General features: G+C 43.0%; 1 protein-coding gene across 17 annotated transcripts in view; it reads right to left on the bottom strand.

The window, feature by feature from the left end:
• mgmt (O-6-methylguanine-DNA methyltransferase) overlaps positions 1 to 27,086 on the bottom strand; it is a 269,091-nt gene that overhangs the window by 137,805 nt on the left and 104,200 nt on the right. For all 17 annotated transcript variants that reach the window (XM_058058117.1, XM_058058119.1, XM_058058111.1 and 14 more), the window contains 2 exons: positions 10,660 to 10,832; positions 3,472 to 3,611 (listed from right to left, as the gene is read on the bottom strand). In XM_058058117.1, the coding sequence (XP_057914100.1) occupies positions 3,472 to 3,611; positions 10,660 to 10,832 (313 nt within the window). The remainder of the gene's footprint in view (positions 1 to 3,471; positions 3,612 to 10,659; positions 10,833 to 27,086) is intronic.

Genomic DNA, 27,086 nt, shown 5'->3' with positions numbered 1-27,086 from the left:
TTTTACATTAATAACATGCTAGGTTAATTGGCGACTCCAAATTGTCCATAGGTATGAATGTGAGTGTGAATGGTTGTTTGTCTATATGTGCCCTGTGATTGGCTGGCCACCAGTCTAGGGTGTACCCCGCCTCTCGCCCGAAGACAGCTGGGATAGGCTCCAGCACCCCTGCAACCCTCGTGAGGAAAAGTGGTAGAAAATGAATGAATGAATGAATATATGTGTCAAACACCATATATGTTTTAGTGATTAATACTAAAATGAGAAAATAATTAAAACTAATTGATTTAAGACAGGGGTCTCAAACATGCGGCCCGCGGGCCAAATGTGGTCCGCAGGACACTCGTTTGAGGCCCCCCCGCCTTGATATGAAAGTTTAATGTTAGTGCGACCCGCGCAAGTTTTATATGGATGCTGTATGGTATCATGTACCCAGAAAAAAATTATTACGTTTGATTAATGTTCATGTTAAAGGTTAAATAACTGTTAATAGTTATCCTCCCTATCCGTGTGGAAGTGGTAAGTTTTTGATTAATACTAAAATGAGGAAATAATTAAAACTAATTGATTTAAGAGATATGTTCTATCGCTCTCAGTAATAGCCAAGTAACAAAATAATTCAATTTATGAATATGATTCTTTTGAGGTTCATTTTACCATTTTTGGAAATTGAAACGGAGGGGTATAGTGACAAAAAAAAGGCCTCCATGCCCACAACAAAAGTATTAAAACCAACATTTTTATTGATGAGGAAGTATAAGAAGGTAACCAAGACATGAGAAGCAAATTTGATGGTAACTTATTATTTTTAGTGTATTTTATAGCTGATTTAATAAAATACACTATTTTATTTAATCTCGGTCAAAACCAAGATACCAGAAATCTAACACAAGAGGAAGGCTAAAAAAGAAAAAAACACCACTGGCGGCGGTGCGGCTGTAATTTCTAGTTGATCATAACTTGATGGCCGCCATGGCGCATAAAAGTTGGATGCGGCGCGCGTCTGTGTTGAGATCCGTCATTAAACCCGCTCCCGCATCAACAGCAATAAAACTTTCCGAGCCCCAGATTAACCTTGCAGACAAGAGAAATACCGCTGCGCTCTTCGGATCGATATTGTTCCCCAGGTTTGGAGGGAGCGGGGGTACCCCTCAAGGCCTGCGGATCTGCCTCCTGGCTGCGCGGCGCGGCTGAGTGAGGATGCTCCACGCCGGGGCTTATCAATACTCAAATCCTGGTGAGTGTCACGGAGAAGGCGAGGATCGATTGAGCACACTGAGCTTTTCGCAGCTGAAGCCCGAGCCGAGCGGCGCTACTGACAAGTAATTGACACTGACAATCTGACTCTGGATCAGTATCAGTGGCTGAGGGCTCAGGCTCCCATCCTCCCCCGGCAAAAGGGGGGAAGAAGTGTGTGTGTGAAACGGAATAAAACAGAGAATATTATTCAGCCAACCAGAAGCAATGCCAGTGGCGAGTGTACCTAATAAAGTATGTACAAAAAGAAGGGTTACATAATGTTGGCGTATAAGAAGCAGTGGCTGGCTCCATTTGTGTACCAGAGGTGTTCCGACGGCGGCGGCGGCGGCGCCCAAAGCGCTACACGGACACGGCTAAACGGCCTTTGATCAGACGGGTTTGATGAGGAGGAGACACACCGTTCGCCCTCTAGCCCTCCATCATCGGGCCCGCGAAACGAGCCGGGCCAAAAACGAGCGGGCCGGGATTCCTCCGTCAGGTTTCGGCTAACAGTTTCGGGGGGGGGGGGGGGGGGGGGGGGGGGGGGGGGGCGTTTACTTTGCCTACCCTGGCTTCGAACAGGATGCTTGTTAAATAACACCCAAGAAGACTTTAAATCAAGAAATACTGTTGTACTGAGTCACTACTTTTATTTCCAATCATTGCTTTGCCTTTAAAGTTGCAGCTCAGCCCCCCCCCCCCCCTCCATAATTTATTATTCAATACAAAAGAGACTGTATATTGCAAATCTGGCATTTGCAGACAATGAAATGTTCTATTTAGAGATATTTATTGACAATATCTCATATGTTGCGGTTGTGGTTGGCAGAGCTGGTTGGTTTAGTAGAGCTGCAACAATTAATCAATTAATCGATGATTAATGGGTTATCCCAAAATAGATTCATAGATTTTTTTTCTCAGATAATTTCCTTAGTCATCCATGAATGCAGACTTATTATCTTTGTGTTTTAGGCCAAGCATTGCTTTGTATTACTTTATCCCGTCTACAGCAAGGGTGTCCAAAGTACGGCCCGGGGGTGGAACGCAGCTTGTTTTCTGTGGCACTTTGTAGAAATTCAATTAACTTAAGATAAATCCCCCAAAAAACATCAACAATTGGGGCGGAAACAGAGAAAAAAAGGTGGAATGTAGCATTTACGGTACTTTCATTTTTCCATATGTGGACCTCGCTGGATAAAATAGTGAGCCCCCCCCCCCTGGACGGATAGGACGGATAGTGAGACGCAGAGTAGTTCAATCAGGGTATCCAAAGTGTGGCCCGTGGGCTACACTTTTTTTTTTAAACAAAGTAAAAAAACAAAACAAAACACAAAATATGAATTATAAAACTGAATAATGTATGGGGGAAAAAGGTCATAATATGAGAAAATGGCGGGGTGGAATATGGGGGAAATTAAGTAGTTGAACCATTAAAATAATATATTATAATATAATATAGTATAATGTAAATTCATTCATTTTCTACCGCTTTTCCCAATATAATATAATATAATATAATATAATATAATATAATATAATATAATATAATATAATATAATATAATATAATATAATATAATATAAATTCATTCATTTTCTACCGCTTTTCCCAATATAATATAATATAATATAATATTAGATAAGATATGCCTTTATTCGTTCCTCAGTGGGGAAATTTGCATTGTACAGCAGCAAGAGTACATATCTTATAATATATATATATTATAATTTAATAATGATATGACTATAATATATAAGTAGAAATATTATGAGTAAGTCATATATATATATATATATATATATATAAATGTACAAGATGAAAGTTGAAATATTTGTAAAAATAAAAAATATTGATAAACTTGTTTCCCCTTTGACACCAACGATAAACTTCTGTGATTTCAACGTAAAAAAAAAAACGACAAAAAGTGACGCCATGGAAGAACCAGGCCATCGTCCACATTGAATTGAAATGATTATAGATTATATGATTATAGATTATAGTCACTATCATTTTGTTGCTTAGAACTGAGTTGCAGATAAAGAAGGTGCCTGTCAATCAACTTAGTCTAAGTCATTATTTAACAGTGCCAGTCATGTGACCGTGCCTCATTAAGGCAGCATACAGTAGACGTGTGTGTGTGTGTGTGTGTGTGTCCACTCATAAAAGGTAATTTCTCTCCGGATAATCCCACTAAATAAGTCAGACCCGTCAATCAATGTCAGCCACGCTTACCGGGTTCCTCCTCATGGCTCCTCCCACCGCCCGCGCCGCTGCGGGGTTTCCCGCCATCTCCGCCAGGCGCTTGTAGGAGACCGTCTCCCCCATTTTTACGTCTTTCATCAGGACGTGCAGCACGCGACTGGTGAAGGTATCTTCATGAGAGACAGAAAAGAAGAAGAGATGATGGAGATTTCGGCACGTGAGGAGGAATGGCGCCCAGAACAAGACGCACGACTTGAAAAAGTTGGCCGCATTGAATTCCACTTCTCCATCCGACATCCATATTCAACAGCTAAATACATAGAAGTCCCTCCACTTGACCTTAGAAGCAGTAATATTATGCTACAGTAGCTGATGTGAGCAAATTATTACTATGGCAGGGAGAAAAAAAAAAAATCTAGGTTATGCATTGAAAGGTCACGTCTAAAATTAAAAAAGTTGGCTCCTTCATTTAAAAGGATTAAGAGAGGCCAAAAAGACGGCAAATCTGCTCCAGATTTTTAATAATAATCATTTGAATGTTGCATACCATTTGTGGCAGGCGGATGACTTTGAGGTTAATCAGACCAATTTGTCCTTTTAATTGCTTTCTATTCAGAGTAGATTCATTATATCATCTTCACTTAAACGGCAGAATTCTTCAAATCATCCGCAGCTTAACCCGCCACATTAACAGCTCTGATTTCATTAGCACTTTAGCACTAGCTTTATCTTTTTCTCTGGCTTATTACGGCGGAGCGTGTTTGTCTAGATAAAGAACAAGCAAGAAGAGGCGACGCGCAGGAAAAACCTTGAGACGCTTTTTGCGGCAAGCGAACGCCACTTTGCACACGGGAGAACAATAGTCTCGTTATCAAGAGGGGGTGAACTTCTTCCCGTGTACACAAACGCGCATATAGTCAGTCATGAAAATTCAATTAGTGATCTCCCATTCTCTCTCATTTATATGGTCTAAGAGAGCACATGACAAGTGATCTAGGAGCAACCCCCCCCACCCACACGCCCCCCCCAAATTGGCATTGTGTGAAAACATGTCACACCCCTGTCTCACTTCTACAGAGTGAACATCCTCCGCTCCCCAGGCTCCCCTCGCTACCTCATAGTCACTCTCCGCTACACAAAGCCACGCGAACAAGGCAATTTGCCTAAACTGGGGGGAATAAGTGTAAAACCTAAAGGGGATACGTTTGATTGATGCGCACCCATGTGACTTCTTTGTCTTCAACAAGGCCCGTAGGTACTGTTTAATAATTTTTCAGGTAATAATCACGCTGTCAACGAGATGACGGGCTCCGACGCAGCTAGAGCCAATGTTATGACGAGGGAAGATACCCCCTCCGCCACTCAAAAAAAAAAAAAAAACACACGAGTAAGTGGCTTTTGGCCGCATACTGATGGCGCTTTGTCACTCACGTGCAGACGACAAGTTTGCCCAGACTTTGGCGGTGACAAATCCCGCGTCGATGCCTCCGACAAACAAGCAGAAGTCATTGCGTTACATAAAAGCAACCGCAAGCTCCTGCTGTTGTTTTTGCCCCCCCCCCGTCCCCCAAACAAAACACACACGAGTTGGGTATGCACCTCATTTTAAGGTCACTGTTCGGGAATAAAATGCACAACATAAAACTTCATGGTTTTTACATTGAAACCACTGATGATTTTCCTATGGATACAATTCATGTAATACATAATAGTTATATGTATCATATTAAAAATGGATGGTTTGTGGGCTGCACGGTGGTCGGGTGGTTAGCGTGCACACAGCTCGGAGACCGAGGTTCCTTTTCATCATGAGAATCCTAAACAGAGGAAGGAGTCTTTGGTGTCAAACCCATGGCCTGAGAGCCAGATCGCTGCCACAGCATCATTTTATGTAGAAATAACCTGCATCAATAAGATACCGTATTTTCGTTTACTGTATTTTCTGATTTTTATAAGTCACATAAGTTTTTCATAGGTTGGCTGTTCCTGCGACTTATACTCCAGAGCGACTTATAAATTTAAAAAAAAATGCACGGCGGTCGAGTGGTTAGTGCACAGGCCACGCAGCTAGGAGACCCAAGTTTGATTCCACCCTCGGCCATCTCTGTGTGGAGTTTGCATGTTTTCTCCGGGTACTCCGGTTTCCTCCCACATTCCAAAAACATGCTAGGTTAATTGGCGACTCCAAATTGTCCATAGGTATGAATGTGAGTGTGAATGGTTGTTTGTCTATATGTGCCCTGGGATTGGCTGGCCACCACCACCAATCCAGGGTGGACCCCGCCTCTTGGCCGAAGACAGCTGGGATAAGTTGGTTATCGCTGTCCTTTAACATGTTCAAGGATACTGGCGCCACCTGGTAGTTGGAAGAATTTTGTGACAAGTCAAGTCCAAGTCAAGTCAAGTCAAGTCAAGTCAAGTCAAGTCAAGTCCTTACAAGTCATAAGCTGTGTTTGTGTTGTCCAATAACTGAGCCAGATCTTTGTTTCTTCTTAAAATGTGAAAATCTGGAGTATTTTCAAGTCATTAGAGTAAAGTCCTGAGTCATCCAAGTCCAAAGACCAAGTAGAGTTGCAAGGCTTTGATGATATGGTCAAGTTGAGTCCGTGGTCACCAAAACTGACCGGAAGTCACGTGACGTATAGTGTTGTAATGTGGCGTATTCTTCCACTGTAACTAGTCCTCCAGCAAGTCCAGCGAGGACCACCTGTATTTGTTTAAGGAGCGGCCATGTCCCGACACCCCGTCCCCTCGCTTAACGTGTGGGAAAGTACCAAATGTTCCATACCTGAACAATCTGTTCAGCTAGCGATTCCAAGTGATTCCAGGCAGCCACTTCTCCCAGCAGACTGGGACGAGGTTAAAGAAGTGTGCCCTCATCAGTGTCAGTGACAGAGGCTTCACTCCAGGACACCCCCCACCCAACCCCCCCCATACTTCATAAAGAGACTAATACTCCGTGTCTGAGGTCAGGACCCTCTTTAGATCGGGTGCGGTGATGTCAATTGTTTAAATAAAAGTTGAGAGGAACCACTCACATGTTTACGGAGCCGCCATAATGATGTCACAGGTCATTACCTGCCATGGGGCCAGGTAATAGGACCGCGGCGGCGGATCGAAGAGATCTAGCGATCATGAAGTTATTGACTCCTATGATTGAGTTCCTCGTTATTTTGGCTATGAGAGCAATTTGGGGAAAAAGGGGAAGGGTGTAATAAAAAGCGAATTCCATCAGCAACGCTAATGATGGATTGAGTGAGATGGCTGACAGTCACCTCATTGTACACGTTTTTTTTTTTTTTGTCGAGAATCAAAACGACAATGGTGGAAGTGCAGCTAGCTCATTATCCTTTGTGTCTAATGGGCGGGAAGACTTTGACTCCCAGTCAAAGTGTCTCTCCAGTCTGGAGGGATCGGCACTTTTGAAGGCTGACGGGGTGCTGATGATTCTCTGATTATTCGATATTCTGAAAACGTTCATTTCCCTAATTCCTCTCCACATCACAGGGGCGAGGGCCTGGCGAGTGTCTCATCTCGCCCTGCGCTGTGCACAGGGGGAGGTTGAGGCTCCTTCAGGAACGCAGTCATCTGGGCTTTGAAGAGCGCCCCGCACACCCGCCGTAGCCTTCCACCCCCCCCCTCCCCGCACATTCCCCGCGCCGCTTACCGAGACTAAGATCCTCTCGTCTGTTACATATGGATGTATAATTAATGAGATAAGAATATGCATCGTTTTAAGAACCCACGGTGGTGTCTGTGTTTTCCTGGAGGTGGTGGGGGCGGTGGCGGGGGGCACACACACACGCACGCACGCACGGCGAGCATGAATGACACACGTGCACGCACTCGCCATTCCCCGCGCCTCGGAGGACCAAAGTTGCGTGTGATGTTGCATGCTGACAATCAGTCAAGACGCGGAGGAAAAGCGGCACCTCGGCTCTCCGCTTTCATGTCACCTCTGCTGCTCAGGTAATACGGTGACAGCTAATATGAAAAGTGGCTTGTTTTGTCAGAAACGTGTAAATAAACATGGCAACACTTCAAGCGAAGGTCACAACTCAATATTACATGACAAGTGTAGCGAGAGCGCCGTCGCATCGAGGCTCTCCCGCAAGATAACTGAGCAAACAAAAGTTGCTTGTCACCGATTGTAATGACCTGATTAAACTTGTTTTTCGTTTTTTTTTTGTTTTTTTTTTTTTTACAGGAAGGCAGCCATGAGTGTGGATTTGTGCAGCGATGAGCCTCGTATTTATGAATAAAAAAAAAAACCCAAAACAAAACACCTCGCTATTGTCCGTCCTCAAAAGACAAATACTCCTGATGCAAACATTTAACATTTTTATACAAGCACGACCCCGCGGTTGCGACTACTGAGAGCAATCCGGCCCTAAACCCTGTATTTACCGAGCCCCAAAACAACAGGCGAGGGAGAGAGGTGCAACACAGCACAATCACCTATTCAGATCAGGTACTAATGAAGAATTCCATCTATCCTGAAATTTAATTAAAACCCCAAAGACTCCAGATGAGATGCGATTTGAAAGAGCCCGGGGCTGGTACACAAGCACTTGGTGGCGAAGGGAATCGCACTGAAAGGTGATATCGTAATTGGTCCTGATGTATTTCTGCATTGCCTTTGCGGGAGCGTGGGACTCTGTAGCTGTATACCGGGGGTCTCGGCGGAGTACCTGCTCATTGAAAATGCCATCACTCAAGCACTGCGGGTCTGCATGAAATTAGAGTGAAAGTGAGGCCTGATTGCAGGGGAAGGTAGACGCGGTTGTTAAGTGCATATATTAGACCGGCTTATTTTCCCGCATGTAGGTGTGATTTTGTGTCTAAATGAGAGCTTGGGAAAATCTTTAATGCGCCGGTGAACTTCAAAAATGAGTTGTCAGGCGCCGCCATTGTTTGTTTCCGAGCGTAATTGGACATATAAAATTGGACACCGTTTTTCATCTGTTTATTTCTCTGCTACTTTTTATTCCTATTTCGCCTTTTTTGTCCAGCAGATTCCAAACAATCCGATGTCAAAATGTTCATCTTGTTTAGGACATGTCCGCTAGCCCTCAGGACCGTCATTTCACATTTTCCTGGTTGGAAATGAATGGACAATTTCGACCTTAGTGGCAGCAGAGTCACGAAGATCTGGTTTTTGGTTTAGGTATGGGTGGCTTTTCTCGATGTACTCTGGATTCCTCCCACATTGCAACGATTTGCATGTTAGGTTAATTGGTAATGGTAATAGTTTAATTTCATTTGAACATGCATCAGATTACAATTGAATGCATCACATAATCAGTTCACAGTTCCACATGTCCAAAAGGAGTAGGAAGAAGCAAAGCTTATTAAATCCTACCCCTCCATCTGGTACTTTTACAATCAGTAACTGTTACATTTGTTCACTTCCTGCTTTCCTAATATAATGCAAGTATTTTTATTTATTTATTTTTTGTCACATACCTAAGTACAAGGTGATATGAGCATCCAATGACATAATGGTTACCATAGTAACCGTCAATATAGTGATATATATAGTACATAATGAGTGGTTCATCCTTTTTAGCATTATTATATATTATTATAGCAGTATTTAGCAAACATCAACTGCTTGTATCGTTTCTTGAATTCGTTCATCGTGGTGCATTGTTTGATTTCCTTACTCAATCCGTTCCATAGTTTGATTCCACATACTGAAATGCTATGGCTTTTTTAACGTAGTCCTAGCATATACACTACCGCTCAAAAGTTTGGGATCACTTGGAATTTTTTTTGGGCCAGTCTGAGATATGGCTTTTTCTTGGCAGTCCTGCTATGAAGTCCAGCATCCCGAAGTCGCCGGTCTTTGTCTTAAACACACTCTCAGATATTTGTCTGCGGTGTTTTTGTGTCCTTGTTAGACCCAGTTTGTGCTGCTCTCTGAAGGGAGTAGTTAACAGCATGGTAAGAGATTTTAGTTTTAGTTTTTAGATTTTTAGATGGCTTTTCTAATAATCTATTAGCCTTATAAAATGATGAACTTGGATTAGCAGCCATACCAGGAGATTGATGCAGAGGACTGACAGTTGTTGATAGTAGGCCTCTATACAAAAATGTACAATCTAGATTTTAATTGTTTGTGAAATGGATAAAAATGTTTGTGAAATGCATGAAAATGTGTTTTTCTTTGGTAAACAAAGACATTTGCAAGTGATCCCAAACTTTTGAGCGGTCGTGTAAGTGTTTCAAATTTAGTTCTTCCCTGAGATCATATATCTCTAAGTATTGTAAGAAAAGTATTGGATGACATTTTTAGCAAATTGGTTATTTTTAGCCTGATGCATTATTTTAGCTGTTTGAAGATGAACTAAATCAGCAAGTTGAAGTATTTGTGATTTTAGAAATAAGGAGTTAGTATGTTCTCTGTAGGCGGCATTATGAATTATCCTTACTGACCTTTTTTGCAGTACATTTAGCGAGTGAAGAGTTGTGAAGAGAAGTGGTTGTCTGCCATTTAACGTATTTATACATTTCAACAGTCTGCATGTTTACATTCAATATTTTATGATGCTAAAAACCGCAGGGTGATATGGCCATCTTCCAACCCAAAGGCTGATGGTTCGATTCTCAGTCTTTGAATAGCTAAACACATGTAGAGGCTATTTCGACGTCAGCGTTCAGCAACATTTCTACAGAAACGACTTCATCTATTGAGTTTTTTTTTTTTGGGGGGGGGGGGGGGGTTATATTTAGCGCCTTGCATCATTCACTCAGCAGCCACACAACACGGTGTGAAAGGACACTAATTGTCCATTTTTTCGGAGGCGAGGTGGCTGCCGGTGCCAACAATAAGCTCATTCAAACTTTTACCACCATTCACATGTTCTCATTAAAAAAAGAAAGCGCGCGAGGGAAGAAGAAGGAAAGGAAAAAAAAAAAAAAAGCAAGTTTCCTGTCTGAAAATGTCAAGAGTGGAATTCGATCAGTTGCAAAGAATGTGCCAAGAATCATGGAAAAGCTTGCCAAGACTAACACGCGTGGTAAGAGCCGCCGCAGATTACTGAACCAAGTTACAGCTCTGTGTTGTGTTCTCCGGCCGCGGCTGGCGCTCTCGCTCGCCGCTATAAAATACTTCATTAGAAACACAGCGCCAGTGAGTGTAAGTGATGTAACTGACAATTAAGAGTGAAAGGCCGATCCCAGTCACGGCTCTGCAAATATTTATCCGTGGCAGACCTGCGCTCAGGGCGGGGTGGTGAAAGGCGGGCGGCGGCGGCAGGAGGAGAGTCTCGGCGCTCCTCGGCTGGTTGAAGTACGCCTGGAGCCATTCCACGCAGCGTCGCAACTCGGGGCCGGTTTCCGCCGGGCCTCCGTTGACCACGCAGCAGCTCAGGGGGGGCTCGCCGCTCCTGCAATCACAATACGGCAATGCTGGTTGAGAATGAGCTGAAATACGCCACTAGGGTGTAAACGGATGCCCATGAGGGGGACGGAGGAAGAGGGGGGCGTCACACGCCATGACATAATTTGCAGCGTGAAATCAAAATTGTGTTTGAATAGAATTCCACAGCTCTCCTGTCACTCTGCTTCAGGTGGAACAGAAAAAAGAAGCCAAGGTGCAGGATGATGGACGCCGCGTCTGCAACATTAGCTTCTTTTGCTGTTAATATTGATAACAAAACTTGATAATACTTATTCATATGGGCAGTAGACGCCTGTTTATGCCCCCTACTTGCCATCAAAGTTGAGTGTAAGTGAGGGTGTCCATGGGTGTCCAAACTGCGGACTGTGGTTGTTTTTCTTAGCAGAACATTTTAAAAATACAATTGAAAAGAACAAAAACTTGGTTGCACGGCGGTCGGGTGGTTAGCGCGCAGACCTCACAGCTAGGAGAGCCGAGTTTGCATGTTCTCCCCGTGCATGCGTGGGTTTACTCCAGGTACTCCGGTTTCCTCCCACATTCCAAAAACATGCTAGTTTAATTAGCGACTCCAAATTGTCCATAGGTATGAATGTGAGTATGAATGGTTGTTTGTCTATATGTGCCCTGTGATTGGCTGGCCAATCAGTCCAGGGTGTACTCTGCCTCTTGCCTGAAGACAGCTGGGATAGGCTCCAGCAAATTTAGTTTTTGATCCAAACTAAATATCAAGACTGGACAGACCAAAAAAACGGCAATACGGAGTTATTCCAACAAGTGAAAGAAAAACTTGGGGAAGTCGGTATCACGTGATGTTGATGTTTACGTTTTACTGGGCATGCCCCATTGACTATTCTGTTGGATTATAGTGGCGCATGTAAACAAAAGATTGGATTATTCCTTTCCATGGATACCATTGTTTTCGGAAAGGTCATTCGGAAAGAGAAAAACTCCTCATTTAAACATGGATACTATCGTTTTTCAGTAAAGGAGTGACTTTATGTCGGTCTTTTTTTTGTTTTTACAGTATGGAGAATGATGGAAATTCACCTCTATTAACGTGGTGGACGGCCCATGCCAACCCTAGTGCCATGTGTTGCTTCAGCATGTCTACATGTGGACGTATTGTTTATAAAATGGGTATAAAAGTAAGTACAGACGTTTTTACAAGCAACGAGGAGGAAAAACACGAGTAAAACAAAGTATTTTTAAAAGAGCAGCCCAAGTGTGGCCCAACCTTGAAGTGCAGCCACCATAGTCGAGCATGATGAAGTCTAAAAGAAAACATTGTCAGGCCAAAGAGGCCCTGCGCTAACAGTTTAACAACATTAAGGAAGTGGAGTCATTTCTTGGGGGTGGTGGTAGTGGGGGTGCGGGGGTCTTGCAGCTGCGCGTTAACAAGAGTTTCAACTCTGCTCGGGTCTGGTTGAGAGTTCACGACAAGCGTAAATGGATTTTTTTTGGCCAGAGCCGCGCTGGCGAGGCAAAGCGGCGCACTTGGACGCGCATCTTAGCACGAGAAGACGCTTGGAGGAATTTGCCGACGGTTGAGTTGGCATGGCTTAACAGCCGAATTTCTCTCGGCCGCTGACCACCCCCTAGGTCAACGCGAGCAGACTGACCCATATTTGACACTTAAAGACCCTACTGGGAAGGTCCTCTCTTAGCATGTGCATTACGGCAAAATGGACCTCAAGCTGTGATGCGGATCTTGAAGCGGGTCCGCCGATTCCATTAACTGGTGTGCAGCGCTTATAAATAAATAATAGCAGCATTTAAGTGCCCCTCTTTCAAAATTGGCTTATCCTGTACAGTATTAATAATAGACATTTACTTTGTTAAACACAAAGCAAGCGCCCCGTGACAACGCCAGCTCCAAAGTGTCTTTACACTTCTGCTGGGGACGACATCGGCGGCATCTTATTACCTCCGCCAAGGCTTTTAATGCTATTAGCGGGATTACACATAAAAATATGAAAGCAATTTGCATGAAACTTTGGGGGGCCCTGGGACACGGGCTTAGAGCGGCCTCTCTAAACTGGCAGGTCGCGGATCCATTCCGGGGGGGTCAAAAATTACACAAAAATATCTAACATGCATCTAACAATGTATGACTTGTTTATTTTAAGTAAAACTGAACAATATTTTAGTCATGTTCGTCTTTGGTATATTTTCATTGCACAGTTCTAAGTGAAATATCGAATATTGTGGTCTTATTTAGTGCAATTATTTTATGTAATTTTAGTTTATTATTTGAATTATTATTTATTCAAAATTATTTGTACAAATTACTGTTTATGCTGTACATTGCTGTTCATATTTGATGTCATCTATTTATTCTCCACAGTGAGATTATTATTATTTATTATTATACGGGAGCCAGGCAACGACATTTCGTTGGCAATTTCACTGTTGTGTTATTGTGCAATGACAATAAAGGAAGTCCATCCATCCATGCATCCATCCATCCATCCATGCATCCATCCATCCATCCATCCGCCCATGCATCCATCCATCCATCCATGCATACATCCATTCGTCCATCCATCCATCCGTCCATCCATGCATCCATCCATCCATGCATTCATCCATCCGTCCATCATCCATCCATCCATCTATCCATCCATGCATCCATCCATGCATTCAACCATCCATTCATCCATCCATCCATCCATGCATTCAACCGTCCATTCATCCGTCCACCCATCTGTCCGGCCATCCAAGCATCCATCCATCCATGCATCCATCCATCCGCCCATGCATCCATCCATCCATGCATCCATCCATCCGCCCATGCATACATCCATCCATCCATGCATACATCCATTCGTCCATCCATCCATCCGTCCATCCATGCATCCATCCATCCATGCATTCATCCATCCGTCCATCATCCATCCATCCATCTATCCATCCATGCATCCATCCATGCATTCAACCGTCCATTCATCCGTCCACCCATCTGTCCGGCCATCCAAGCATCCATCCATCCATCCATCCGCCCATGCATCCATCCATCCATGCATCCATCCATCCATCCGTCCATGCATCCATCCATCCATGCATACATCCATCCGTCCATGCATCCATCCATCCATGCATTCATCCATCCATGCATCCATCCATCCGTCCATGCATCCATCCATCCATGCATTCATCCATCCATCCATGCATTCAACCGTCCACCCATCTGTCTGTCCATCCAAGCATCCATCCATCCATCCATGCATCCATCCATTCATCTATCCATCATCCATCCATCCATCCGCATGCAGAAAAGTAAATAAAGGTCTACATTTTGTCAAGGTTGTCAGGTCTGTCTTGTCTTTATGCTGCCAGCAACTCAAACAGTGGTTTGTCCAGATAAATAAATACTGCAAGTTGTCAATAGTATGGGATGAAAAAAAAACACACATCCAGTCCCCTAAAGGGGGGCCATGAGAGAAAATAATTGAGCACCACTGTGCTCGCTGAACCCTCGGGGTTCTTATGAGGCACCCTCCAGGTCTTGCTGATGTGTCACATGACAGCGGCGCATCATTTGCAATGAAAAAAAAAGGCGCTCATTTCATTACCTGTGCAACTTCAGGGACGGTTCCCAGCGGGTCGCAAAAATGCGAGCTAATCCTGTGATGCTCGCTAAACTGAGGTTTTCGAACGACGTGCGGTAAGTGACATGCAAGAAAGGCAAAAGAAGTTTGAGCCCAGGGTTGATTCTTTGATGCTAGCTGAGGTCAAATTGAGAAGCAAGGTATCGGACTTGAGATATTCCACTGGAAAACATTCAGATGTATCTGCACTCTAGTAGCGGCTTTCTAGTAATTGATGTGTGATGGTGCGTCTCTGCCGGCTAGTTTGTGGCCGTGAGATGAAAAGTCTCCTGGGTGGCGTTTGGCGGCGGGTGTAAATACAGTCAGAGGTGTAACTCCTCTCGTTTTCCACACGCCGCTTTCTAGCAGGAAGTGCCGCACAGCCAGGAGAGCCACCGGCGGGGTCCCGCACCGAGACCCCCGCACAAACAATGGCCGAGCCTCATGGCAATCTCCAGTCGGCACGGGTGAGCGCCCAGCCAGCCCCTACTTGTCATTGTCTCTCCTTTCTAGACCCCCCCCACCCACCTCAGCGGTTCTCCATCCTCCCACTCCAGCTCTTTTGCCTCGCCACCCTGACACCCCCCCCCACACTCTTTCTCTTTTCTTCCTTGCAAGGATCTCCAGGCCACCTCTCTGTAACCCCCCCCACCTCATCCTCTACCCCCGTTTCTCTCTGAGAGGATGTTCCAGCCGCTGCACACTGACAGCTCGGGGATATTGTGTGTGGAAATGTTCCTGTTGGACCCGCAGGCCCTTACAATCTGGCGGACAAAGGCTAGCGCACCTTTGCTTAAGGCGCATCACCTTTGACCCCCCGCGGCTCGCACTTCAGACTTGTCACTGTTGCTAATTCACCCCCCCCCACCGTGCCCCCGCGTGGCTTTTGTTCTTGGTCGTGGATGCGCTTTGCTTTCCCAGCTGCCGTCAGTGATACAACATTGACGAGTGGTAAAAGTTAATGCGATGCAGCACGTTATGGCTGGTAAACAACACGAGGATAAATAAATAAATACGGGGGGGGGGGGGGGGGTGGCAGTTGAGATGAAGTCTGTCACCTCCAGGTGCGATGGGGGATTGTTTCTAAAGAGCGCCAGGGCAGTGGAGATGTGCATCAACGTCTCCGCTGTCCTCCGCGACTCGTACGTTAGCCTGTGAACATCGCTGACTGAACGTATAGAATGCTTTGCATCGTCGCCGCTGCAAGACACTACAGTAAGGCTGGCTTCGTTTTGGTGAGAAAATACATAAATGATTCAACATGCATATTTTATTCAGTGTTATTGACATCGACACAGCCAGCTGTCCCGCTCCGCTCCTCACCTTGCCCTCCATGCACCGATAGTGGAGATATTAATCAAACGTCTAATTCTGTATCGTTTTGACATCACATGTTAACACTGAGAGCCATGACGGTAAAGAGCAAATGTGATAGAGTATTTAAAATGTTCACAAAGAAAGTCTGGCTTTTTTGTGTACAATGTTGATATCTGATACACTTCCATGAATGCAGTTGTCCCTCCTGTATAGTACTCAATGCCCTGAATGTTTCATTTTGTGAAATGTCTATTTTAGTTTGTGCTGTCTTCGTATTTAATTCCCTTTTATTGACATGTGCTTGTCCTCCATGCCGATATATAATACAGTACTGGCCAAAAGCTTGACACACACAAGGCCATTAATAAGGCAAGAAATCCCACTAAGTAACGTTGACAGGGCCCACAGGGCCCACCGTTTCAGGTGACCACCTCATGGAGCTCGCTGAGAGAACACCAAGGGTCTCCTGCTGCTTTGAGGAATCTAAAATATAAGACATAGTTTATACAGTCATTTGTATGGAAGCCCGTTTCCGCCACTGAAAAAAAAAATGATCCCAATGGTAAGTCAAAATAATGAGATAAAAAGTTGAAATTCTGAAATAAAAAGTTGAAATTGAGATAAAAAGCCCAAGTAAGATAAAAAGTCAAAATTCTGAGATAAAAAGTCAAAATAACATGATAAAAAGTCAAAATAATGAGATAAAAAGTCAAAATTCTGAGATAAAAAGTCAAAATTATTATATAAGAAAGTCAAAACTATGACATAGGGAGTCAAAATAACTAGATAAAAAGTCTAAATAACGACAAAAAAAGTCGAAATGATGAGATAAAAAGTCGTAATTACGTGATAAAAAGTTGAAATAACGAGATAAAAAGTCAAAATTTTCAGATAAAGCCGAAATTATGAGATAGAAAGTCATAATAATGAGATAAAAAGTCGAAATGACGAGATAAAAAGTTGAAACAATGAGATAAAAAGTTGAAATTGTGAGATTAAAGATGGAAATTACAAGATTAAAAAGTCGAAATTTTGAGATAAGAAAGTCAAAATTATGAGATAGTCATAATAATGAGATAAAAAGTCAAAATAACAAGATAAAATGTCGAAATAACGAGATAAAAAGTGGAAATTACAAGATAAAAAGTCAAAATTTTGAGATAAGAAAGTCAAAATTAGGAGATAGAAAGTCATAATAATGAGGTAGAAAGTCATAACAACAAGATAAAAAGTGTAAATAATGAGCTAGCTTAGTAGAAGAGTCACAGCAGCAGCTCTTCTCTCCTGTTCAGACATGGATTGTGAGTACACTGAGGAGTACTTTAAGTAATTTACATTTACATTTACAAATTATGAAATACTTCATTTGCTGGTGAGTTCACATGGAATTGTACTAAGCAAACGCACACTGGAAATAATTTTGAGGCATCGAAAATAATAAAAGGGATGTGGCTGTTCACAACTGTCTAGCCAGCAGTTGCTATCTCATCATTTCCACTTTTTTATCTCAAAATTTTTACTTTTTAGCTCATAATTTCAACTTTCTTATCTCGTAATTTCTATTTACCATTAAATATTTTTTTTTCATTGGCGGAAATGGGCTTCCATACATTTGACTTTCACTTTGTTGTTCAGTACATAATCCCACGTGTTCATTCATAGTTTTAAGGGTCTACAATGTAAATAATGAAAATAAATACAACGTAATGAATGAGAAGGTGTTTGAGCCTGTACTGTACCTGTACTTTTCCTGAAATTTCTTTCTCCAGCTTTCCCAATGGCTAACTAGCCTGCACGTAGGAATCTCTAGATGAGTCCTTTTTGTTTTTATGATACTTTTACACGTGTTGCCCCAATGCAAACTGTGCTTAAAAGGTAACAGGAAACATTTTTTTTTTACAGCCACTGAAATACGGTAATTGCTTCCAAAGTGCTACTCCACAATTTTCCCTCGGACAAAGAAAAACATCTCCATCTCTACAAGTCTTGCGGCTAGTTATCATATTTTTATTCCATCACAGGTAATAACAAATAATTCAGACCTAGCCAGGATGCCGCTGCACTAAAAAGAATATTTCCCTTGATAGCAGATTGTGATTCCAGAAAATTTCTAATATTGTGCTCCTGTCACAATCAATTTCCAATTACCATAAATCATTGCCGTGCAAAGTGGGAGTCATTTGGAGCGCTGCCTATTTCCTAATATAAAGAATGAATTGTGCATTTGTATAATATTGGAGGTTATTTTATTCATCCAGCAGGAAACAATCAAAGTAGACAAAAGGGCGGGGGCGTTGGGAGAGAGAGAGGGGGGGGGTGCCTTTAAATGTGCTAGTCTGTATCTCTGCTTGCACGAGTCTTCACTAAGACTTTTTCTATCAAGTGCAAACAGGTTAACCACAACATCTAATTGAAAGGAATCTGGCCAAGGGTGTAATGGTGTACCGCGCACACACACACACAAAAAAGAGGGTGGGGGGGGGGTTGGAAAAAAAAAAAACTCGAAACTCATGCCTCCATCCTGTGAAGCGTGATGGCGCTCATCCTGACTCGATCGGCTGTCACTTTTGACACAGCCTGCCAGGGTTCTCCTTCACCGATCATGGGTAACATGGCGGGTCAGGGGGATGAAATAGAAAAGGCCAAGCGCCGTCCAATATTTTCCCCGGCCTTATAACGGCACATACTTAACTCGGAGACGTCAAGGACTCAAGAGAGCATGAAAAAAGCCTAAAATGACGGCGGAGAAGGAGGAGGAGTGGGGAGTGGGGGCGGGCGTGGGGGGGAAGGGTGTCTGAAATACAGCATGTCTCTATGAATGTCAAGATGCTGACGCTCTCCGAAGCGGAGGCTGTGATACAATTGTAAGCCACTCGCTCGATGCGGCTCGTTCAGCCATTTGAGGGACCGCTCAGATGCCGATCTCGCTGCTGCTGTGGCATTAAAAGTCGAGAGCTTTCCGAGTGGCGGGCGGGCGGGCAAGAAATACTCTCCCGTCATCCTCGGTGGGCGTGCAAGGAAAAAAAAGACAACAAAAAACAACAACAGGGCCGGATAAACGGCTCTCTAGATATCCGAGCGGTCCTATTAGCAAGTGACCACCACGGAGCGGAGCCCATGCATAAAAGGAAGTGGCGGCGGTGGCGGCGGTGGCGGCGGTGGCGGCGGTGGCGGCGGTGGCGGCGGTGGCGGCAGGTGCAAGGGAGGCAACAAAGCACACAACAATTAGGCGTTCTCCCAGCTGGCGAGCCACAGGAGTCAGTGAAGGCATGTAATACCGCAGCCTTAACTCTTACTCCATTATGTAGCGTATCCGCTACCCCGAAGCAGCAATGTTTATCTACAACAGACTACTGAGCAGTTTCAAATCGCATTTTTAGCCCCTATTCTCAAGTGCCACAGTAAGAGATTCCAATTACCCGAATGGTAAGGAGCCAGCGAGGGAGGCATAAAGTACATTAGGGATCCCCTGTAACTGCGGGGACCTTTTAGAGGCTCCACTGAAGAGGGCCCAGAGACTTTGTGGAAGGGAGGAGTGCGGTTCTGATGGTGGAAGGCGAGGGGGACAGAGTAGGGAGAGGGGGGGACAGTGACCCTGCATGGATAGCCTCTGTCAAAACTTGACCACGTCAAGCACAAAGGCATTATGGGAATCCAGTGTCACCAAGTCCTAATTACTGTCTGTGTTGAGAGCAAATTACTGCCTTGTTCCTCTGATTAGCGAGGAGGCTAATCTTCACCTGTGTACGCCAGCACTGCTGAGGGCCCTTGAGTGTTAGCGCTTCGTCTTCTGTAATTTATTTTTAAATCAGTGCCCGCTCCCAGGAGTTTTGAGTGTTTTGTTGTGAACCGCTTACCATGATCCCCACCGCCGCCCCCTCACCCCTAAATCCTTGACTAAATCCTTGTTTGGTGCCGCAGGAAGATAAGCAAGAACAACACTTGGGCATAATTGACTCGTACTCCTCTCCGAGATGTCGGGGCGAAATCGTCTGTGCGCATATTGCCTTAGCATGTCGCACGCCGCGCACTGCTGCATGTTGCAGATATAGAATCCAATCAAGTTGCAAAACAAACTAGCTCAACCGCTCGTGTCGGGGAAAAACTTCTGCACGGGTAAAAAAAAAAAACAAAGTGCTTGGAGTTGCTTTAAAATGTTTTGTGTACAATGTTGATATCTGATACACTTCCATGAATGCACTTGTCCCTCCTGTATAGTACTCAATGCCCTGAATGTTTCATTTTATAAAATGTCTATTTTAGTTTGTGCTGTCTTCATATTTAATTCCCTTTTATTGACATGTGCTTGTCCTCCATGCCGATATATAATACAGTACTGGCCAAAAGCTTGACACACACAAGCCCGTTAATAAGGCAAGAAATCCCACTAAGTAACGCTGACAGGACCCACAGGGCCCACCGTTTCAGGTGACCACCTCATGGAGCTCAAGCCCTCTCCAAGGCGGGCTGCTTTGCGGAATCTAAAGTATAAGAATAATTTTATAATAATTTATAATTTATACAGACATTTATACAGCCCATTTCCGCCACTGAAAAAAAAAAATATCCCAATGGTAAGTTGAAATAATGAGATAAAAAGTCGAAATTCCGAGATAAAAAGCAAAAAAACAGGATAAAAAGTCGAAATAACTAGATAAAAAGTCAAAATTACGAGATAAAAAGTCAAAATTCTGATATGAAAAGTCGAAATAATGACATTACAAGATAAAAAGTTTAAATTATGAGATAGAAAGTCATAATGAGATAAAAAGTCAAAATAACAAGATAAAAAGTTGAAATAACGAGATAAAAAGTCAAAATTTCAAGATTAAAAAGTCGACATTTTGAGATAAAAAGTCAAAATTTCAAGATTAAAAAGTCGACATTTTGAGATAAGAAAGTCAAAATTATAAGACAGAAAGTCAAAATTATGAGATAGAAAGTCATGAGGAGATAAAAAGTCAAAATAACGAGATAAAAAGTCAAAATAACGAGATAAAAAGTCAAAATTACAAGATTAAAAAGTCAAAATTACAAGATTAAAAAGTCAAAATTACAAGATTAAAGTCAAAATTACAAGATTAAAAAGTCAAAATTACAAGATTTAAAAAATCCCAATTACAAGATTAAAAAGTGTTTCATTTTGAGATAAGTCAAAATTATGAGATAGAAAGTAAAAATTCAGAGATAGAAAGTCAAAATTATGAGCTAAAAAGTCTAAATGTTGCACGCCGCGCAGCGCACTGCTGCATGTTGAAGATATAGAATCCAATCAAGTTGCAAAACAAACTAGCTCAACCGCTCGAAAAACTTCTGCACGGGTAAAAAAAACAAAAAAAAAAGTGCATGGAGTTGCTTTTAGCAACAACTTCACCCTGGAGGTTGCCTTTCGGAAAAGCACAACATTTGCAGGATTTTCCAACGCCAGTGTCTTGTTTGGGGGTGGGGGTGCACAGGTAGCGTTACACAGGTGTTGCTGTGCACAGGAAGTGGCACACGGAGCCTGATTGGGAATGTCCCGGGAGAGGGAGGCATAAACATAGAGCACAGATGGGTCCAGGGGCCAGTGGGAGCAGCACCTTAATGAATACACAGCTGAGTACTACACTTCACAACATGCAAAACAATATTCACAGCCCGCCGCCGCAAAATAGAACAAAAATGATCTGAATATCATTAGGCTATGAATTATTCATCGCCCTTTCTTGGGAGACCCCTTCAAAAAAAAAAAAAAAAAAAAAAAAAAAAAATTCCCTCGGCCTGCCGTCTGATGGTTTCATTGAGCGTCCCACCAGATCTCTGCTGGTATGACAAAGCAGTTAAAGTTACAAAATGTAACCCCTTTATTTATAGACGTCTAATGCCGCTTGGTGTTAAGGACACATTAGGGGTCACCCAGGGGATCAAACAAAATAAAATAAAATAAAAAAATAAAAATAAATAAAATAATCAACACTATCAAATCAATAGTCATATATAAAAATGATATAATGTTAAAGTAAAATAATAAAATGCCAATAACTTGTGGCTCGTACTTCATAAACCCAAAACAATCCTGTTTGCCGTGTTAAAAAGCTTTAATTTAACCCGACATTTGAAGGACACACTTGACTCGAGTATGGCGACTGTTCGAGGCTCATGATGCGATCTCAAACGGCAACAAACGTAGCCAACGCCGGACATTTTAAGACGATTTTGACTGATCGTTCAAGGCACACGGAATATTGTATCCTATGGCTATATCCACATGGAAGCTAGCAAAGGATAGATTACCCTCCTGTCTTTCATCTACCTTTTGCTGTTCCTTAGTAATCAGCAGTAGAACATACATAAGTTTCCGGAAAATATCAGTTCCCGACTAAAAAGGGAAAAGATACATTTCATACATAACTTTCACTTTGACCCAAGTATGTTTTTGCTTTTGTGACAGCTCAAGTATATAAACAACTATACCAAGAAACAACACAAAAAATTGTTTTTTCCATCAAAATTATTGATTTACAAACTGAGTGTGTGCAAATGTCCCTACAATGCGTAACCTTTTGCACGCCACACTCCTCCATGCTCCTTAACCTCGTCCATCCTGTCGTGTGTGTTTTTAGCGTCCACACGATCCCTGCCGAGCTCTTCTGCCACCTTGTGGTCGTTTTTAAGGCTTAAAATTGCTCTGAGGTGTATTGCATTAGAGTGGAGTTGCATCATCACCTCGTTTATGTTGGGATTGTGGGCTGCACGGCGGTCTAGTGGTTAGCACAGACCTCACAGCAAGGAGACCCGAGTTCAATCCCACCCTCGGCCATCTCTGTGTGGAGTTTGCATGTCTGTGGGTTTTCTCCGGGTACTCCGGTTTCCTCCCACATTCCAAAAACATGCTAGGTTAATCGGCCACTCCAAATTGTCCATAGGTATGAATGTGAGTGTGAATGGTTGTTTGTCTATATGTGCCCTGTGATTGGCTGGCCACCAGTCCAGGGTGTACCCCGCCTCTCGCCCGAAGATAGCTGGGATAGGCTCCAGCACCCTTGCGACCCTCGTGAGGATAAGCGGCAGAAAATGAGTGAATGAATGATCATTGTTTTGTGACTATTGAAAAATAAATGATATGTAGTACTCAGTAATGTTAGCATTAGGCATTCCTAAAGCTAATGTGTAAGTTTTCATGTAATACGAGTGTAAAGCTGACTATAGGGGTGTTAGTGCTTGTCTAGAGGGCTCTAATAGTGGTAAAAACAGTATTGTAGATAACTTTTCTGTGTTTTCTACGCTATACTCTGGTTTCCTCCCACATTCCAAAAACATGCTAGGTTAATTAGCGACTCCAAATTGTCCATAGGTATGAATGTGAGTGTGAATGGTTGTTTGTCTATACATATGTGCCCTGTGATTGGCTGGCCACCAGTCCAGGGTGTACCCCGCCTCTTGCCCGAAGACATTCAATGAATGAATGAGGTCATAGTTCCAGTGTCCCCGGTCTAGTTCCCAAACAGGAAACTTCAATAACAAAAGAGAATTTTCAAGCTCTGGCGCTATCGCTAGCTGCACAGACGATGGGCCGCGTGGGAAGTCGGTACACAACGTGACGACTCAGATTACGAACGCATGCACCGTTCCACCCCTAGTAATTATGACCGCGCTGAGCTAGAGAGAGGAGGAGTAGGGGCAAAAAAAAAAAAAAAAGAAAGAAAAAAAAAAAGCATAGCATACGTTGTTGATATGTTTCCTCCCGGTGTGTGAGCACATGATGTAAACAGGCGGCCAAACAGGGAGCGCATTTAGCATAGTACTATTCAGCGTGAAGCGGGACATTGATTCACAACACTACACGGGTGTGAGAAAAACGATAAATGCATCACCTCTGATATTTCACACCAGCGCCGGTAGCGTGTAAAAAGCTGTTGTGACAGCTTGGGCATTGGGGCCGCGTAGACGGGAGAATGCCTGGCTGCGTATGAATGCCAAATGCGAGCCGGGTGACGGCTTTGACACAAAAACACTCCGCCTCGGAACAATTAGGGTGCTTCTCGGGGCCCCCTTCCAGTGTTGCCGGTGATAATGGAAAGCTGTGAGGATAACTGGTGATAAATAGACTTTAACACCCTCCTGCTTAAGAGCAATGCAGTCCTCTCATATGCTTAACTAATCGTGAGCATGGCCGGCAAATTCATACAAAAGACTAATTACTGTTGTACTTCACTTCAGTCTCAAAGGCCTCTTATATAAGGACTTGGGGGTTCTCCTGCTTCTTTTCTCCTCTTGATGGGTATTTTTTAACAAGTAGGGCCGGGCGCGAGACAAAAGCGTTTAAAAATCGGTGATTGCTTTCATCCTCTTTAATTACATTCAGAAATGGCATTTCTGCCACATAATACACCCCTATTGTTTCAGAATTATCTGGCTGGGAGAGGAAAATCTACAATATTTGACGATGCTAAATCGCCCCTTGAAATTGAAATATGCCGTGGAACTCCTAAATAATAATAACAAAAAAAAAAAAAAAAAGAAAAGCCAGCCCTCGCACGCTGCTGATATACGGGGGAAGCTGCTTGGCATTCTGCAGGATGCCATTATTATGCATATCCAGGTAGAAAGTTAATTAACCCAAAGCTTAAGCTAATTATGGTAGCAGAATGCTATCAACCAAACGCTTTCAGTCAGACAGCTGTCCGGAATTTCATTTGCTAATCATTTGTCTTTTGCCAGAGCATATGGTGCGTTTCCCCGCTATCACAGCAACAACAAACAGATGAAAATCATTAACTAAAAACAATGAGCAATGTGAAAAATCAGACGCAGATTTATGTGGCTTTGTGTCAGAGGAGCGGGGTGGGGGCTGGGGGGGGGTGGAAAGGCGGATTTGTGGCCTGGAAAGTACAATGATCTTTTTTTTTTTTTTTTTTTTTTGGTGTGAGCCACTCAGGATTTTAGGCGGATCATGTGACCCGGGTGTGCTGGGAATGCAGACGCACAAATATATTGTTTATATCTATATGCAAATGAGGCTGAATGTTTATCCGTGTTAAATTAAATGCAATTTCCTATAGGAGCTTCATCGGAGCAGTTTTTAGCTTCTAGCACTTTTTTTTTAAAACACAATATTTCAATGCTGTTAGTAAAAATTGTTATAAAAGTCCAACACGACTATGTTGCCTTCCAGAAAATACAAAAATAGGAAACAATGTCTAATGAATTTTTTTTTCACAAAAAAAAGTATGAATGTATGCATATTTACAAATGTACTACGTATTTTTTTTTTGCCTACATGAAGCATTGTCAATCATATGAATGGCATATTAATTGTGAAAACACAAAATGTGAACATATGTAGTACTCTACTCTGGTCACTCGGTGGCAGTAATGTGCGTAATCCACCCTTAGCTTAAACTTAACTCGGCGACATCACTTCCTGTCTGTTCCGCCGCTCAATTCCCCTTACATGACACATTTAGAATTCTTATTTTCTCTTATTAGATCTACTGCATTGGGAAGTACGAATGTAAAGGTGACTATAGGGGTGTTGTTTTATGTCTGGAGGGCTCTAATGTGGCAAAAACATAATATTCCATTCATAAGTAAGCAATCCTACTTTGCAGAAATTCACTTTTCAGGGTGTGAGCATCTGCTTGGTGTATGTTATTAATATGGCAATAATTATCCAATAAAATAAATGACATATACAGCATTACGTTGCTTATCACGATTAATTGGTTCCAGCTCTGACCACCATCAGTGAATCCGCAGAGACTGTACTCTAGATCCATGGATGTGGAAAGTACAATGATCAGATCTTTTTGGCGTGAGCCACTCAGGATTTTCGGGGGATCATGTGATTCGGGTGTGCTGGGAATTCCGATGCACAAATATATTGTTTATATCTATATGCAAATGAGGCTGAATGTTTATCCATGTAAAATTAATTATCATTTTCTATAGGAGCATGTTCAGAACAGTTTTAGCTTCTAGCACATTTTGTGTTTTTTTAATAAAAAAAAAAAAATTCAAGCTGTTAAAAGAAATCCCTCAGCTCGGAATTAAATCAATTATTTTTGCAGAAATGCTCCATGCGTGACTTTCCTCTCCTTGTGGTGAAAACACATCATAGAGGCCGTGTTTAAGGGTGATTGATACGGGCATTGCCTGGCGACATTATCAGGCAATAAAGGCTACTCAGGTTCTAATGCAACATGTCATACACAGGCTCCTCTAGTACATTTCTATTGAGGACCTCACAAGCTAAATTGCTTTTCCCGCCCCCTCCTCCTCCGTCTCCCCTCGCCTCTCCTCACATCTCAGCCCGCTTGACAGACAAATTGATCAAAGCATTGTAAAATAATATGCTCACAAAATGTCTCGGGGCAAAAGTCCGGCCCTTTTTTTCCTCATTTTTCACCCTAATAAAAAAAAAAAAAAAAAAAGATCAGACTGATTTCCTCGGTGTTATACGTCTGTGTGAAAGACTCAAGCAGGGTTATATTTCAGACACGGCTAATATCCTGTAAACTAAATAGGAAGCATTCTTTTTTTTTTTTTTCAGTGTGGCCATGCTAAAGACGGGAAAGTGGGGGGGGGGGGCTGGTTAGCAGAAGGCTGCTGCGTCGGGGCCCCAACTGGGGTTGTTGGAGATGTAATGAATTTGTTCATCTGATGGTGCCTTCAGGGCTGTCGTTAAGACTGGCAGAGGAGGTTGATTTCAGGAAATGTTGCGAAGATCAGTTAGGAAGCAAAAGGGGCTTGAGACGTTTCTATTAGAAAGAGCTGACGGTCATGGTGCGTAAGCAATACTTCAAGGGCGTTTATGTGGCTATAATGGCGCTTATCAATAACTATCTATCAATGCCACAAATGCTTTTCCTGCTGCTCGGGCAAATTCAACAGCGGGGAAAAAACAACAATATACGCTTTTACCGCCCTCGCATATCTTCACGCTATGCATATTTCCCTTATCCAAAATACGGCCTGGGAGATCATTTATCAGCCTGACTCGCTAAGCCGGCAACACAGAGCTGAAAAGAGCCTTGTTTAGTATGTCATAAATAAATCAATGGAAATGGCTGATCCACGCTATTAAAGCTACACCCGGGCTTTTGTGAGATCTACATGGAAAGCCGGCCCGGGAAGATAAGCCCATATTTTGTCACTTTATCTGCCTTTGTGGTGCATTCAAAGTCCGACACAACTTGGTTCGTTTCCAACTCGCCGCCGCATCGGAAACGAGGTGAATTAGCTTCACCGCCAATCCTCCCAACGGTGACGCAGAGGGGTGGGATTCCCCCACGCTGCAGCGGTGAGACGCCGTGAGCTCTTCTCCAGCAGGTATCTGCAGCTGTGTGCCAGTTAGA

This window comes from Doryrhamphus excisus, chromosome 20, assembly GCF_030265055.1.
Source record: "Doryrhamphus excisus isolate RoL2022-K1 chromosome 20, RoL_Dexc_1.0, whole genome shotgun sequence".
Classification (NCBI taxonomy): domain Eukaryota; kingdom Metazoa; phylum Chordata; class Actinopteri; order Syngnathiformes; family Syngnathidae; genus Doryrhamphus; species Doryrhamphus excisus.
The sequence above is the reverse complement of the archived record's forward strand: the minus strand, read 5'-3'. Positions and strand labels throughout refer to the sequence as shown.